Genomic DNA, 18476 nt, shown 5'->3' with positions numbered 1-18476 from the left:
TGAATCGCATGAAGCGAGTATTTTAGAGTGAGGCGAGGCAAAATTTTTGCATTCAAATGTATCGTATGGCGGATTTAACGTAACATGATGCCATCGTAAGGCAGGGGTCCACTGTATTATTATATTATTTTTATTACATGTAAAATATGGTATAGAAAAAATAGTTGCATGCTCCACTCAGCTGAATTTTCAGTTTGCATACTGTTAGGGTTAACAGATTCTTACACATTATTACAGCAGTTCTTTATTGTAATGTGTAATGCACACACCCTTATTCTCAATCAAAATATGTGACAGTTTACTTAGCTGTCAGATATTGTTACTGCAGTAATAATTGCATAGTAGTATTCTGCACCATTATATGTAATTCTAAATCACATTGCTGTGTTTTCTTGTATTGTTTGATTAAGATGTACAACTAAATCTTCAAAATTAGCTTGTTGCCCCTTAATGTATTTTTTCTATTGCTGTATAGAACCTCCATCATATCTTATCACATTACAACACACCTCTCTCTACCATTGCACTACTTCTTTGGACAAACCGGCTGTATCCCACCAAGGCAGGGTGGCCCAAAAAGAAAAACGATAGTTTCTCTTTTAAAATTTAGTAATATATACAGAAGGGGTTACTAGCCCCTTGCTCCCGGCATTTTAGTCGCCCCTTATGACATGCATGGGTTATGGGGAAAGAATTCTGTTTCACTTACCCACTTATTTAACCCATTAATGGTCCAAACTTATATATACATTCATACTGCTAGCACCCCAAATGTAGATCAGTGTTTTATTTTTCCTGCCTCCAAATTTGGCACAACTGGCCTGAGATGCCTGGTCAGCATAGAATGGATCTTAACACTCTGTGTGCGCAGTATTAAAAAAATCTGGGACCACTTCGTACCTTGTAGGAACACCAGTTCAATTGAGTGCCAGCTAGAGCAAACAGTGACAAGCACCTGGGATTCACTGATGTCGTGTAGTATTAACACTCGCATTTTAAGAGGAAATTGATGTTGACCCTGTGTTTAGTGGCTTTAAGGTGGATGTGGCCATAAGTGGTTGAGGAAGTATCGAAAACCTCGATAATAACCCATGTGCAACACCCTTTCAGAATGTCTTGTAACCTATGGCATAGGTAAAGAGAAACAATTCTGGAATGTGTAATACGTGTTCGGCAGGCTGGGTGGCTGGCTGGCCAATTGGCTGGTCGGCTGCTGGCTGGCTCTATCTCTGTCTGTCTGTCTGTATCTATGTCTGTCTCTGTCTATATCTACCTGTCTCTGTCTATCTCTGTCTCAGGTACACATATATACAATTATACATAGTGTAAATTACCTAGGATAGCCCAAAAAATCCGAAGTGCTATACTGTGCTTGTAAGCATGACTGCCAAATAATGTGTATCAGGACTCGGATATGACAAAGTGACTACTACATCATGTGTAATACCTGTTGGTTCATGAGTGGCTCTCTGAGACAGAGAGAGAGATGGGCAGAGAGACAGAAAGAGAGATAAGCAGAGACAGAAAGACAGATAAGCAGAGACAGAGAGCTAGACAAACAGATTGACAGAGGGCTAGACACAGATTGACAGAGCTAGAAAAACTACATTCCTTCAGCAATACAGCCAGATTGACAGAGAGCTAGACAGACAGAGAGCTAGATAGACACATTAATGTGTAACAGTGAAAACAAATAAAGCCAGGGCTGTGGATGCACATTAAATGTCACCACTGCACTGTCAGCAGTGGACCGACACTTGTCTCGCATCGTGCTTCAAGGGAACTTATTATTACGGTGGTACCTCGACTTATGAACTTAATTCGATCCAGAAGGCTGTTCGAGTGACAATACTGAACGAATTTGTTCCCATAAGGAATAATGTAAATTAGATTAGTCCGTTTCAGACCCCCAAAAAATACACTTGCATAATTGTTTGAGTTGGGAGCTGTTCGAAACTCGAGGTACCACTATATTATTACTATTATTACTATTATTATTATTATTATTATTATTATTATTATTTATTATTATTTATTATTATTTATTATTATTATTATTATTATTATTATTTATTATTTATTATTATTTATTATTATTATTATTATTATTATTATTATTTTATTTTTTTTATATTATAATAATAATAATAATAATAATAATAATAATAATAATAATATAAAAAAAATAAAATAATAATAATAATAATAATAATAAATAATAATAAATAATAATAAATAATAAATAATAATAATAATAATAATAATAATAATAATAATAAATAATAATAAATAATAATTAATAATAATAATAATAATAATAATAATAATAATAGGTAGTAGGTTGGTAGACAGCAACCACCCAGGGAAGTACTACCGTCCTGCCAGATGACTGTGAAACAGAAACCTGTAACTGTTTTGCATGATGGTAGGATTGCTGGTGTCTTTTTCTGTCTCATAAACACGCTAGATAACAGGGATATCTTCCTACTCCTACTTACACTTTGGTCACACTTCACAGACATGCACATGCATATATATATACATACATCTAGGTTTTTCTCCTTTTTCTACATAGCTCTTGTTCTTTATTTCTTCTATTGTCCATGGGGATGTGGAAAAGAATCTTTCCTCCGTAAGCCATGCGTGTCGTATGAGGCAACTAAAATGCTGGGAGCAATGGGCTAGTAACCCCTTCTCCTGTAGACATTTACTAAAAAAGAGAAGAAGAAAAACTTTATAAAACTGGGATGCTTGAATGTGCGTGGATGTAGTGCAGATGACAAGAAACAGATGATTGCTGATGTTATGAATGAAAAGAAGTTGGATGTCCTGGATCTAAGCGAAACAAAGCTGAAGGGGGTAGGGGAGTTTCGGTGGGGGGAAATAAATGGGATTAAATCTGGAGTATCTGAGAGAGTTAGAGCAAAGGAAGGGGTAGCAGTAATGTTGAATGATCAGTTATGGAAGGAGAAAAGAGAATATGAATGTGTAAATGCAAGAATTATGTGGATTAAAGTAAAGGTTGGATGCGAGAAGTGGGTCATAATAAGCGTGTATGCACCTGGAGAAGAGAGGAATGCAGAGGAGAGAGAGAGATTTTGGGAGATGTTAAGTGAATGTATAGGAGCCTTTGAACCAAGTGAGAGAGTAATTGTGGTAGGGGACCTGAATGCTAAAGTAGGAGAAACTTTTAGAGAGGGTGTGGTAGGTAAGTTTGGGGTGCCAGCTGTAAATGATAATGGGAGCCCTTTGATTGAACTTTGTATAGAAAGGGGTTTAGTTATAGGTAATACATATTTTAAGAAAAAGAGGATAAATAAGTATACAAGATATGATGTAGGGCGAAATGACAGTAGTTTGTTGGATTATGTATTGGTAGATAAAACACTGTTGAGTAGACTTCAGGATGTACATGTTTATAGAGGGGCCACAGATATATCAGATCACTTTCTAGTTGTAGCTACACTGAGAGTAAAAGGTAGATGGGATACAAGGAGAATAGAAGCATCAGGGAAGAGAGAGGTGAAGGTTTATAAACTAAAAGAGGAGGCAGTTAGGGAAAGATATAAACAGCTATTGGAGGATAGATGGGCTAATGAGAGCATAGGCAATGGGGTCGAAGAGGTATGGGGTAGGTTTAAAAATGTAGTGTTAGAGTGTTCAGCAGAAGTTTGTGGTTACAGGAAAGTGGGTGCGGGAGGGAAGAGGAGCGATTGGTGGAATGATGTAAAGAGAGTAGTAAGGGAGAAAAAGTTAGTATATGAGAAGTTTTTACAAAGTAGAAGTGATGCAAGGAGGGAAGAGTATATGGAGAAAAAGAGAGAGCTTAAGAGAGTGGTGAAGCAATGTAAAAAGAGAGCAAATGAGATAGTGGGTGAGATGTTATCAACAAATTTTGTTGAAAATAAGAAAAAGTTTTGGAGTGAGATTAACAAGTTAAGGAAGCCTAGAGAACAAATGGATTTGTCAGTTAAAAATTAGGAGAGGAGAGTTATTAAATGGAGAGTTAGAGGTATTGGGAAGATGGAGGGAATATTTTGAGGAATTGTTAAATGTTGATGAAGATAGGGAAGCTGTGATTTCGTGTATAGGGCAAGGAGGAATAACATCTTGTAGGAGTGAGGAAGAGCCAGTTGTGAGTGTGGGGGAAGTTCGTGAGGCAGTAGGTAAAATGAAAGGGGGTAAGGCAGCCGGAATTGATAGGATAAAGATAGAAATGTTAAAAGCAGGTGGGGATATAGTTTTGGAGTGGTTGGTGCAATTATTTAATAAATGTATGGAAGAGGGTAAGGTACCTAGGGATTGGCAGAGAGCATGCATAGTTCCTTTGTATAAAGGCAAAGGGGACAAAAGAGAGTGCAAAAATGATAGGGGGATAAGTCTGTTGAGTATACCTGGTAAAGTGTATGGTAGAGTTATTATTGAAAGAATTAAAGTAAGACGGAGAATAGGATAGCAGATGAACAAGGAGGCTTTAGGAAAGGTAGGGGGTGTGTGGACCAGGTGTTTACAGTGAAACATATAAGTGAACAGTATTTAGATAAGGCTAAAGAGGTCTTTGTGGCATTTATGGATTTGGAAAAGGCGTATGACAGGGTGGATAGGGGGGCAATGTGGCAGATGTTGCAGGTGTATGGTGTAGGAGGTAGGTTACTGAAAGCAGTGAAGGGTTTTTACGAGGATAGTGAGGCTCAAGTTAGAGTACATAGGAAAGAGGGAAATTATTTCCCAGTAAAAGTAGGCCTTAGACAAGGATGTGTGATGTCACCGTGGTTGTTTAATATATTTATAGATGGGGTTGTAAGAGAAGTAAATGCGAGGGTCTTGGCAAGAGGTGTGGAGTTAAAAGATAAAGAATCACACATAAAGTGGGAGTTGTCACAGTTGCTCTTTGCTGATGACACTGTGCTCTTGGGAGATTCTGAAGAGAAGTTGCAGAGATTGGTGGATGAATTTGGTAGGGTGTGCAAAAGAAGAAAATTAAAAGTGAATACAGGAAAGAGTAAGGTTATGAGGATAACAAAAATATTAGGTGATGAAAGATTGGGTATCAGATTGGAGGGAGAGAGTATGGAGGAGGTGAATGTATTCAGATATTTGGGAGTGGACGTGTCAGCGGATGGGTCTATGAAGGATGAGGTGATTCATAGAATTGATGAGGGGAAAAGGGTGAGTGGTGCACTTAGGAGTCTGTGGAGACAAAGAACTTTGTCCTTGGAGGCAAAGAGGGGAATGTATGAGAGTATAGTTTTACCAACGCTCTTATATGGGTGTGAAGCGTGGGTGATGAATGTTGCAGCGAGGAGAAGGCTGGAGGCAGTGGAGATGTCATGTCTGAGGGCAATGTGTGGTGTGAATATAATGCAGAGAATTCGTAGTTTGGAAGTTAGGAGGAGGTGCGGGATTACCAAAACTGTTGTCCAGAGGGCTGAGGAAGGGTTGTTGAGGTGGTTTGGACATGTAGAGAGAATGGAGCGAAACAGAATGACTTCAAGAGTGTATCAGTCTGTAGTGGAAGGAAGGCGGGGTAGGGGTCAGCCTAGGAAAGGTTGGAGGGAGGGGGGTAAAGGAGGTTTTGTGTGCGAGGGGCTTGGACTTCCAGCAGGCATGCGTGAGCATGTTTGATAGGAGTGAATGGAGACGAATGGTTTTTAATACTTGACGTGCTGTTGGAGTGTGAGCAAAGTAACATTTATGAAGGGGTTCAGGGAAACCGGCAGGCCGGACTTGAGTCCTGGAGATGGGAAGTACAGTGGACCCCCACTTAACGATCACCTCCAAATGCGACCAATTATGTAAGTGTATTTATGTAAGTGCGTTTGTACGTGTATGTTTGGGGGTCTGAAATGGACTAATCTACTTCACAATATTCCTTATGGGAAAAAATTCGGTCAGTACTGGCACCTGAATATACTACTGGAATGAAAAAAGTTCGTTAACCGGGGGTCCTCTGTACAGTGCCTGCACTCTGAAGGAGGGGTGTTAATGTTGCAGTTTAAAAACTGTAGTGTAAAGCACCCTTCTGGCAAGACAGTGATGGAGTGAATGATGGTGAAAGTTTTTCTTTTTCGGGCCACCCTGCCTTGGTGGGAATCGGCCAATGTGATAATAAAAAAAAAAAATATCCAAAACATTGCTGGGACCTATAAATACTTTGAATATATACCTAGACAATAGTAAATGACCAAGGCAGGTGTAAATGTTCACCTGTCATTGTGTTTGTAACTGTTTGAGTACAATTTCAGTGCCTAATGTTAGTGTCAGAACAAAGATTGGCTATGAAATCCCAAGAACTACTATAATTTGTAATTATCAGAACATAAATATTATATAAAATAATATAAAAATGAGAAAAAAGGTATATTGGCAACACTTCTGCAAGCGGCAGGACTTGATGTTGCCGTCAGGTGAGAATCCAGTGCGAACTTCACGGCCTCATATCTCAGTAAATACTGGCCCTAAAATTTTTTTTATCCTGTAACACTTAGAAAAAATGCACCCTTGATTTCTATGTCAAAAAACAATTATTTTTTTTGTTTTTTTTTTCAAAATATTCAGGTCGGTGGGCAAGAGAACATAGATCAACGTTTGGACTGTTTACGAGTTAAAATAATTTCTCATTCTTTCATAGTCTTTCCTCCTGTAATTAGTTTCTTGTTGATTTCTTTCTCCAGTTCTTTCCCCATTCCAACTTTTACTAAGCATTCAAAACTTAGTGCTCCAGCCAAGTCAATTTTTCGTATCAGATGCCTGCTCTGTGTCTATGTATCTCTTCATGCCTTTTTTTTTTTTTTTTTTTTCATCGTCAGTCTCCTGAAATGTCACGTCCTGTGTCCATGTATGTGTGTCTCTTGTTTTATATATTTATTTTTGTTTTAGATTTCAATTTTTTACACATATTTAATAATAACTTACAGACGGTAGTAATAATGCAACTCCAGTCAGTGGTGGAAGTGGAGGAAATAGTAGTAATGGAGGTGCCAGTTCAACATCGACTGGAGGCAGCAACGTTACTGGTCAAGCTAATGCTGCGAGTAGTCAAGAAGAACCTCTTCCTCCAGGGTTAGTTTACTTGCCTGCATCATAACTGTTCCATAACATAAATATTTAGTGACTGTGTTAAGGTGAGAATGTAGCATTATCGACACAGCCAAACTAAAGTTTGTTTTTGAAATACAGGAGTGATGGATCATTGGCTAAATAATGTTTTCCCTTTGCCGTAATCTATTTTCCCCCACTTATTTAGATTTTTACATTTATTATTGCTTTTTTTTTTTTTTTTTAATGTACTGGCTGTCTCCCGCTGAGGCAGGGTGATCACCCCCCCAAAAAAAAAAAAAAAAAAAATCGTCATTCACACTATCATTGTCTTTGCAGAGGCACTCAGATACAACAGTTTATATGTCACCCTAAATAGCAAATATCCTAAACCCCTCCTTTAAAGTCCAGGCATTGTACTTTTCACCTCCAGGACTCGAGTCTGGCTAACTGGTTTCCCTGAATCCCTTCATAAAATATTACCCTGCTCACACTCCGACAGATCGTCAGGTCCCAAAAACGATTCGTCTCCACTCCTAACGCGCTCACACATGCCTGCTGTTTTTTTTTTCCTTAACACATTGGCCATCTCTCACCAAGGCAGGGTTACCCATATAAGAAAGAAACACTTTTACCATCATTCAACACTTTCACCATCATTCGCACATAATCACTCTTTGCAGAGGTACCCAGATATGACAGCTTAGATGTCACTCCAAACAGCAAATATCCCAAACCCCTCCTTTAAAGTCCAGGCATTGTACTTTTCACCTCCAGGACTCGAGTCTGGCTAACTGGTTTCTCTGAATCCCGTCACAAAATATTACCCTGCTCACACTCCAACAGATTGTCAGGTCCCAGAACCATTAGTCTCGATTCACTCCTCTCTTAGCACACTCACACATGCCTGCTGCATGTCCAGGCTCCTTGCACACAAAACCTCTTACCTCCTCCCTCCATCCTTTCCTAGGACGACCCCTACCCCTACCCCTACTCCTCTCCACTACAGATTTATACACCCTCGAAGTCATCCTATTTTGCTCCATCCTCTGAATGATCAAACCCTACAGAGTAGGGGAGTTAGTAGATGGGGAGAGGGAGGTATTAGGTAGATGGCAAGAATATTTTGAGGAACTTTTAAATGTTGAGGAAGAAAGGGAGGTGGTAATTTCATGCACTGGCCAGGGAGGTATACCATCTTTTGGGAGTGAAGAAGAGCAGAATGTAAGTGTGGTGGAGGTACATGAGGCATTACGTAGAATGAAAGGGGGTAAAGCAGCTGGAACTGATGCGATCATGACAGAAATGTTAAAAGCAGGGGGGATATAGTGTTGGAGTGGTTGGTACTTTTGTTTAATAAATGTATGAAAGAGGGGAAGGTACCTAGGGATTGGCAGAGAGCATGTATAGTCCCTTTATATAAAGGGAAAGGGGACAAAAGAGATTGTAAAAATTATAGAGGAATAAGTTTACTGAGTATATCAGGAAAAGTATACGGTAGGGTTATAATTGAAAGAATTAGAGGTAAGACAGAATGTAGGATTGCGGATGAGCAGGGAGGCTTCAGAGTGGGTAGGGGATGTGTAGATCAAGTGTTTACATTGAAGCATATATGTGAACAGTATTTAGATAAAGGTAGGGAAGTTTTTATTGCATTTATGGATTTAGAAAAGGCATATGATAGAGTGGATAGAGGAGCAATGTGGCAGATGTTGCAAGTATATGGAATAGGTGGTAAGTTACTAAATGCTGTAAAGAGCTTTTATGAGGATAGTGAGGCTCAGGTTAGGGTATGTAGAAGAGAGGGAGAATACTTCCCGGTAAAAGTAGGTCTTAGACAGGGATGTGTAATGTCACCATGGTTGTTTAATATATTTATAGATGGGGTTGTAAAAGAAGTAAATGCTAGGGTGTTCGGGAGAGGGGTGGGATTAAATTATGGGGAATCAAATTCAAAATGGGAAGTGACACAGTTACTTTTTGCTGATGATACTGTGCTTATGGGAGAGTCTAAAGAAAAATTGCAAAGGTTAGTGGATGAGTTTGAGAATGTGTGTAAAGGTAGAAAGTTGAAAGTGAACATAGAAAAGAGTAAGGTGATGAGGGTATCAAATGATTTAGATAAAGAAAAATTGGATATAAAATTGGGGAGGAGGAGTATGGAAGAAGTGAATGTTTTCAGATACTTGGGAGTTGACGTGTCGGCGGATGGATTTATGAAGGATGAGGTTAATCATAGAATTGATGAGGGAAAAAAGGTGAGTGGTGCGATGAGGTATATGTGGAGTCAAAAAACGTTATCAATGGAGGCAAAGAAGGGAATGTATGAAAGTATAGTAGTACCAACACTCTTATATGGATGTGAAGCTTGGGTGGTAAATGCAGCAGTGAGGAGACGGTTGGAGGCAGTGGAGATGTCCTGTCTAAGGGCAATGTGTGGTGTAAATATTATGCAGAAAATTCGGAGTGTGGAAATTAGGAGAAGGTGTGGAGTTAATAAAAGCATTAGTCAAGAGGGCTGAAGAGGGGTTGTTGAGGTGGTTTGGTCATTTAGAGAGAATGGATCAAAGTAGAATGACATGGAAAGCATATAAATCTATAGGGGAAGGAAGGAGGGGTAGGGGTTGTCCTCAAAAGGGTTGGAAAGAGGGGGTAAAGGAGGTTTTGTGAGCAAGGGGCTTGGACTTCAAGCAAGCGTGCATGAGCGTGTTAGATAGGAGTGAATGGAGACGAATGATACTTGGGACCTGACGATCTGTTGGAGTGTGAGCAGGGTAATATTTAGTGAAGGGATTCAGGGAAACCGGTTATTTTCATATAGTCGGACTTGAGTCCTGGAAATGGGAAGTACAATGCCTGCACTTTAAAGGAGGGGTTTGGGATATTGGCAGTTTGGAGGGATATGTTGTGTATCTTTATACATATATGCTTCTAAATTGTTGTATTCTGAGCACCTCTGCAAAAGCAGTGATAATGTGTGAGTGTGGTGAAAGTGTTGAATGATGATGAAAGTATTTTCTTTTTGGGGATTTTTTTTCTTTTTTGGGTCACCCTGCCTCGGTGGGAGACGGCCGACTTAAAAAAAAAAAAAAAATAACCCCACACCTCCTAATTTCCACATTATGAATTCTCTGCATAATATATACACCACTCATTGCCCTTAAACACGACATCTCCACTGCCTTCAGCCTCCTCCTTGCTGCAGCATTCAGAACCCATGTTTCACACCAATATAAGAGTGTTGGTACCACTATACTCTCGTACATTCCCTTCTTTGTTTCTATGGATAATGTTTGTCTCCACAGATACCTCAGTGCACCATGCACCTTTTTTTCTTTGTCAAAGTTAACCTCGTCTTTCATAAACCCATCTGCTGGTGAATCTAATCTTTTCAACATATCACTACAAACTGGCATTGTGCCTGATAAGTGGAAAATGGCAAATGTAATACCTACTTACAAGGCGGGTGATAAGTCCTTAGCTTCAAACTATAGACCAATAAGCCTTGCCTCCATAGTGGGAAAATTTGTGGAATCAATAATTGCCGAAGCAATTCATAGCCATCTTGAAAGGCATAAATTGATTAATGAATCTCAGCACAGTTTTACAAAGTGATGTTCCTGTCTTAAGAATTTACTAACTTTTTTCACTAAGGTATTTGAGGAGGTAGATCATGGTACAGCAGGGCCCCGCTTTACGGTGTTTCACTTTATGGCGTTCCGCTAATACGGTCATTTCAAATTATGACCAAAACTCGCTATACGGCTCCCCCCACCTGACTTTCTAATACGGTCACCGCGCCCCACCTTGTTTGTTTACATTCTTCGTGAGCTCAGTAAGCACTAAGTCTCTCCATTTTGTCTGGAAACTCCAAAATTTCAAATGTTTTTAAAAGTTATTTCATATTTTATATATACTCTGATAATTATACTTATGTATACCTGTACTTAAATAAACTTACATACTGTGCTGGCGTGCAGGTACACATTAAAATCAGTAAGAGTGTCATATGTCTCCAGACGTCATATTAGTAATGATAATAATAATCATCGAGTCTCATTTAAATGTCGTATATTACGTTAAATACACATTTTCATTAATCCATCTATGATATTTTTTCAAAATTATATAATAAACACGATACATAACATAAAAAGATGATAAATACACCCTACAATAGAATAAATAAACATAAATATGAGATGTGGTAGCAGACGACTTGCACAAGTGACGCCATATTAGAAATGCTAATAATAATAATCACCGAGTCTCATTAAATGTTGTATATTACGTTAATATACACATTTTCATTAATCCATCCATGATATTTTTTTCAAAATTATGTAATAAACACGATACATAACATAAAAAGATGATAAATACACCCTACAATAGAATAAATAAACATAAATATGAGATGTGGTAGCCAGATAACTTGTACAAGTGATGCCAAGCATAACATTTTCTCTAATCTAACATAAGAGAAAATGTGTTACTGGGGGTAACTGTAGAAAATTATTCCTTTCGTATGCAAGTTTATTCAGGTATACACAAATACAGTTACATAGATTATCATACATAACAACATATGTGTAGAGAACCTAGGATAACCCAAAAAAGTCAAGAGTGACTTTATATTATAATAATAAGGTAAAAGGACCCCAATGGAAATAAGTCACTCTGTCTGACTTTTTTGGGTTATCCTAGGTTCTCTACACACATGCTGCTATGTATGATAATTCTGTGTAACTGTATTTGTGTATACCTGAATAAACTTACTTACTTACTTATTCCATTGCCTTCACTCAGAGCATCATTTCTTCTCAAAATGATGTTACATGAGAATGGGAGTGTTCTTCTTTATTTATTCTACCGTATCAATGTAGAGACAACCTGTACACAATGTAACTTGTACACAAACCAGACGTTTACACTTTGTTTACAAAACTTACCTTCGCCTGGTTTGTTTACATAACTCTGCGCCTGTCCTCTCTCATGCACTCATTCTTTCTCTCTCTCATTTATTCGTTTTATCTCATTTACTTACTCCTGACCCTACATTAAGACTACAAATATTTTAAGGTAAGTAATGAGTGAACTGTATATACATTTTATCGCTCTGGGATGCTTAAATGTAATAGAATATTATGTGTAGGTGGGTTGGCCTGGTATGGTAGCCCGGCTGACTACCATACATACCACACTTGATTTCTTACAATAAATAGTACTTGTCTCACCCTAGATTAAGACTATAAATATTTTAAGGTAAGTAATGAGTGCACTGTATATACATTTTATCGCTCTGGGATGCTTAAATATCATAGAATTGTATGTGTGGGTGGGGTGGCCTGGTATGGTAGCCTGGCTGACTACCATACATACCACACTTGATTTCTTACAATAAATAGTACTTGTCTCACCCTAGATTAAGACTATAAATATTTTAAGGTAAGTAATGAGTGCACTATGTGTGTATTGTACTTTTTTATTGTTTTTTGATGCCTGGTTCTTAATATATGTTAGTGTAAACTTGTTATCTAGTGTTTGTATGCATTTGTAAGTGGAAAAAAGGGTGTTCCACTTTACAGCGGTTTCCGCTTTACGGCGGTAGCCTGGAACCTAACCAGCCGTATAAGTGGGGCCTTCCTGTATTGAATATGATATTGTGTATATGGATTTCAGTAAGGCTTTTGATAGAGTTCCACATCAGAAGCTATTGAGGAAACTTAAGGGACACGGAATAGGAGGAGAAATTTTTTCCTGGGTAGAGGCATGGTTGACAAATAGGCAGCAGAGAGTTTGCATAAATGGGGAGAAATCAGAATGGGGGCACGTCACAAGCGGTGTTCCACAGGGATCAGTGTTGGGCCCCTTGTTATTCACAATCTACATAAACGACATAGATGAGGGAATAAATAGTGACAAAGCAAATTTGCTGATGACACCAAAATAGGCCGTCCAATTCATTCTAATGAGGACATTAGAGCACTCCAGGATGATTTGAATAGACTGATGCAGTGGTCGGAGAAGTGGCAGATGCAGTTTAATATAGACAAATGCAAAGTTCTAAATGTTGGATAGGAAAATAACCATGGCACATATGAACTAAATAATGTAGACCTTAATATTACTGATTGCAAGAAGGATTTAGGAGTTCTGGATAGCAGTAATCTAAAACCAAGACAACAGTGCATTGGTGTTTGCAATAAAGCTAGCAGAATCCTTGGCTTCATAGCAAGAAGTATAAATATTAGAAGTCCTCAGGTTGTTCTTCAACTCTATACATCTTTGGTTAGGCCTCGTTTAGATTGCGCTGCGCAGTTTCGGTCACCGTATTAAGAATGGATATAAATGCACTGGAGAATGTACAAAGGAGGATGACAAAGTTGATCCCATGTATCAGAAATCTTCCCTATGAGGATAAACTGAGGGCCCTGAATCTATATTCTCTAGAAAGGCATACAATTAGGGAGGATATGATTGAGGTGTATAAGTGGAAAACAGGAATTAATAAAGGGGATGTAAATAGCATGCTAAAAGTATCTAACATAGACAGGACTTGCAGCAATGGCTTTAAATTGGAAAAATTCAGATTCAGGAAGGATATAAGAAAGCACTGGTTTGGTAATAGAATTGCCTATGAGTGGAACAAACTCCCGAGTACACTCATAGAAGCTAAAACGTTGTGTAGTTTTAAAAATTGGTTGGATAAATACATGAGTGGGTGTGGGTGGATGTGAGTTAGACCTGACTAGCTTGTGCTACTAGGTTGGATGCTGTGCTCCTCCCTTAAGTGACATGTCTGACCTCACTAGGTCAAGGCATTGGCTTAAGCTGATGGGAGAATTGGACCTGCCTCGCATAGGCCAGTAGGCCTGTTGCAGTGTACCTTCTTTCTGAACACATTCACTTCCATACTCATTCCCTCCCTCCAGTGTGATATCCAGTTTTTCTTTACCTAACGTGTTTGACGTGGTTGATGCCCTCATCTCCTTAGTGTTCACTTTCAACTTTCTTCCTTTACACACCCTCCTAAACTCACGCACTGACTTTTGCAACTTCTCTTAAGAATCTCCCAAAAGCACAGTATCATCAGCAAAAAGCAATTTTTGTCAACTTTCATTTTATATTTGATTCCCCATAATTTAATCCCACCCCTCTTCCCAACATCCTAGCATTTACTTCTTTTAAAACTCCATTTATTATTATTTTTTTTATTATCACACTGGCCGATTCCCACAAAGGCAGGGTGGCCCGAAAAGGAAAAACTTTCACCATCATTCACTCCATCACTGTCTTGCCAGAAGGGTGCTTTACACTACAGTTTTTAAACTGCAACATTAACACCCCTCCTTCAGAGTGCAGGCACTGTACTTCCCATCTCCAGGACTCAAGTCCGGCCTGCCGGTTTCCCTGAATCCCTTCATAAATGTTACTTTGCTCACACTCCAACAGCACGTCAAGTATTAAAAACCATTTGTCTCCATTCACTCCTATCAAACACGCTCATGCATGCCTGCTGGAAGTCCAAGCCCCTCGCACACAAAACCTCCTTTACCCCCTCCCTCCAACCTTTCCTAGGCCGACCCCTACCCCGCCTTCCTTCCACTACAGACTGATACACTCTTGAAGTCATTCTGTTTTGCTCCATTCTCTCTACATGTCCGAACCACCTCAACAACCCTTCCTCAGCCCTCTGGACAACAGTTTTGGTAATCCCGCACCTCCTCCTAACTTCCAAACTACGAATTCTCTGCATTATATTCACACCACACATTGCCCTCAGACATGACATCTCCACTGCCTCCAGCCTTCTCCTCGCTGCAACATTCATCACCCACGCTTCACACCCATATAGGAGCGTTGGTAAAACTATACTCTCATACATTCCCCTCTTTGCCTCCAAGGACAAAGTTCTTTGTCTCCACAGACTCCTAAGTGCACCACTCACCCTTTTTCCCTCATCAATTCTATGATTCACCTCATCTTTCATAGACCCATCCACTGACACGTCCACTCCCAAATATCTGAATACGTTCACCTCCTCCATACTCTCTCCCTCCAATCTGATATCCAATCTTTCATCACCTAATCTTTTTGTTATCCTCATAACCTTACTCTTTCCTGTATTCACCTTTAATTTTCTTCTTTTGCACACCCTACCAAATTCATCCACCAATCTCTGCAACTTCTCTTCAGAATCTCCCAAGAGCACAGTGTCATCAGCAAAGAGCAGCTGTGACAACTCCCACTTTGTGTATGATTCTTTATCTTTTAACTCCACGCCTCTTGCCAAGACCCTTGCATTTACTTCTCTTACAACCCCATCTATAAATATATTAAACAACCACGGTGACATCACACATCCTTGTCTAAGGCCTACTTTTACTGGGAAAAAATTTCCCTCTTTCCTACATACTCTAACTTGAGCCTCACTATCCTCGTAAAAACTCTTCACTGCTTTCAGTAACCTACCTCCTACACCATACACTTGCAACATCTGCCACATTGCCCCCCTATCCACCCTGTCATACGCCTTTTCCAAATCCATAAATACCACAAAGACCTCTTTAGCCTTATCTAAATACTGTTCACTTATATGTTTCACTGTAAACACCTGGTCCACACACCCCCTACCTTTCCTAAAGCCTCCTTGTTCATCTGCTATCCTATTCTCCGTCTTACTCTTAATTCTTTCAATTATAACTCTACCATACACTTTACCAGGTATACTCAACAGACTTATCCCCCTATAATTTTTGCACTCTCTTTTATCCCCTTTGCCTTTATACAAAGGAACTATGCATGCTCTCTGCCAGTCCCTAGGTACCTTACCCTCTTCCATACATTTATTAAATAATTGCACCAACCACTCCAAAACTATATCCCCACCTGCTTTTAACATTTCTATCTTTATCCCATCAATCCCGGCTGCCTTACCCCTTTTCATTTTACCTACTGCCTCGCGAACTTCCCCCACACTCACAACTGGCTCTTCCTCACTCCTACAAGATGTTATTCCTCCTTGCCCTATACACGAAATCACAGCTTCCCTATCTATGAATATATTAAATAACCATGGTGACATTACACATCCCTGTCTAAGACCTACTTTAACTAGAAACTAATCTCCCTTATTATTATAATGGTTGTTTAAATATTGATGAATGCTAGGGTGGTTGGGAGAGGTGTGGTATTAAAATATACAGAATTCACTACAAAATGGGAGTTTATACAGTAATTTTTTGCTGATGACATTTTGCTTTACCTTTCCCTTTGATATACCTTTGATGAGTTTTGAGAGTCTTTGTATGCCCAGAGCCTGGCCATGGGCCACACTCCTCTGGTGCTAGTCTGGTCAGCCAGGCTGTTGTTGCTGGAGGCCCTCTGCCCCACATATACATCACAACCTGGTTGATTTTGGGGGATTCTGAAGAAAAGCTGCAAAGGTTAGTGGATGAATTTGGGAGAATATGTAAAAGAATGAAATTAAAAGTGAACATAAAAAAAGAGGAAGGTGATGAAGGTAAACAATATAGGTAATCACAGATTGGATATCAGAGTGGAAGGAGGGAATATGGAGGAAGTGAAGGTGTTTAGATATTTGGGAGTGGCTGAGTCTTTGAATGATGAGGTGATCCATATAATTGATGAGGGGAAAACGGTGGGTGGTGTATTAAGAACATAAAAAAGAAGGAACACTGCAACAGACCTACTGACCCATGCGGAGCAGGTCCATCCCCCCCCCTCCGGAATAGATAAATGAACCCCCCCCCCCCCGGATTAGCGCAATGACCTGCCCAGTCTGGTCACCTTCACTCAAGGAAGGAGCACAGCACCAGACCCAGGAGCACAAGCTAGTCAGGTCCAACTCTCACCCACCCACTCATGTATTTATCTAACCTATTTTTAAAACTTCACAACGTTTTAGCCTGAATAACTGTACTCGTGAGTTTGTTCCACTCATCCACAACTCTATTACCAAACCAGTGCTTTCCTATATCCTTCCAGAATCTGAATTTTTCCAACTTGAAACCATTGCTGCGAGTCCTGTCTTGGCTTGAAATTTTCAGCACGCTATTTACATCCCCTTTATTTATTCCTGTTTTCCATTTATACACCTTGATCATATCCCCCCTAATTCTACGCCTTTTGAGAGAGTGCAGATTCAGGGCCCTCAGTCTATCCTCATAGGGAAGATTTCTGATACATTGGATCATCTTTGTCATCCTCCTCTGTACGTTTTCCAGAGCATTTATATCCATTCTGTAATACGGTGACCAGAACTGAGCAGCATAGTCTAAATGAGGCCTAACCAAGGATATATAGAGTTGAAGAACAATCTGAGGACTTCTATTATTTATACTTCTAGATATGAAAGCAAGAATTCTGTTAGCTTTATTGCGAACACTAATGCACTGTTGTCTTGGTTTTAGATTACTGCTAACTAGAACTCCTAAATCATTTTTGCAATCAGTAGTATTAAGATCTACATTATTTAGCTTATATGTGGCATGGTTATTTAACTGTCCAACATTTAGAACTTTGCATTTGTCAATATTAAACTGTATCTGCCACTTCTCCGACCATTGCGTCAGTCTATTCAAATCATCCTGGAATGCTCTAATGTCCTCGTTAGAATGAATTGGACGGCCTATTTTGGTGTCATCAGCAAATTTGCTTATGTCGCTGTTTATTCCCTCATCTATGTCGTTTATGTAAATTGTGAACAACAACGGGCCCAACACTGACCCCTGAGGAACACCGCTTGTGACGTGCCCCCATTCTGATTTCTCCCCATTTATGCAAACTCTCTGCTGTCTATTTGTCAGCCATGCCTCTACGCAGGAAAAAATTTCTCCTTCTGTTCCACATGCCTTAAGTTTCCTCAATAGCTTCTGATGTGGAACTCTATCGAAAGCCTTACTGAAGTCCATATACACTATATCATATTCATTACCATGATCTACCTCCTCAAACACCTTTGTGAAAATAGTTAGTAAATTTGTAAGCCAGGAACACCCCTTTGTAAAACCGTGTTGAGATTCATTAATCAATCTGTGCGTGTCAAGATGGCTACGAATTGCTTCGGCAATTATTGATTCCATAAATTTTCCCACGAAAGTAAAGGGTAACTTAAAGTATTACACAGAGGACTGAGAGGGGGTTATTGAGGTGGTTCGGGTTTTGAGAGAGGATGGAGCAAAATATTATGACTTGGAGGGTATATGAAGAAGAAAAAGGCACAATGCCATGACTGGAACAAAACACAGATATCCCGCACATAGGAGAAAGAAGCTTATGACAACGTTTCAGTCCGATTCGGACCACTGACTAGTCGTAATCTTCTTTCTCCTGTTTGCAGTTTTTTTGTGTAGGGTGTATAACCCTAGTATATAGCCCTAGGAAAGATGGGAGGGAGGCAGTAAAGGATGATC

At 39.4% G+C, this 18476-nt stretch overlaps 1 protein-coding gene across 8 annotated transcripts in view; it reads left to right on the top strand.

The window, feature by feature from the left end:
• The window catches only part of Su(dx) (Suppressor of deltex), a 171612-nt gene that overhangs the window by 51923 nt on the left and 101213 nt on the right, over positions 1 to 18476 (top strand). For all 8 annotated transcript variants that reach the window (XM_070085183.1, XM_070085181.1, XM_070085178.1 and 5 more), the window contains one exon: positions 6918 to 7062. In XM_070085183.1, coding sequence (XP_069941284.1) covers positions 6918 to 7062 — 145 coding nt within the window. The remainder of the gene's footprint in view (positions 1 to 6917; positions 7063 to 18476) is intronic.

Source organism: Cherax quadricarinatus, chromosome 15 (assembly GCF_038502225.1).
Source record: "Cherax quadricarinatus isolate ZL_2023a chromosome 15, ASM3850222v1, whole genome shotgun sequence".
Classification (NCBI taxonomy): domain Eukaryota; kingdom Metazoa; phylum Arthropoda; class Malacostraca; order Decapoda; family Parastacidae; genus Cherax; species Cherax quadricarinatus.
This window is presented reverse-complemented; position numbering and strand designations above follow the sequence as displayed.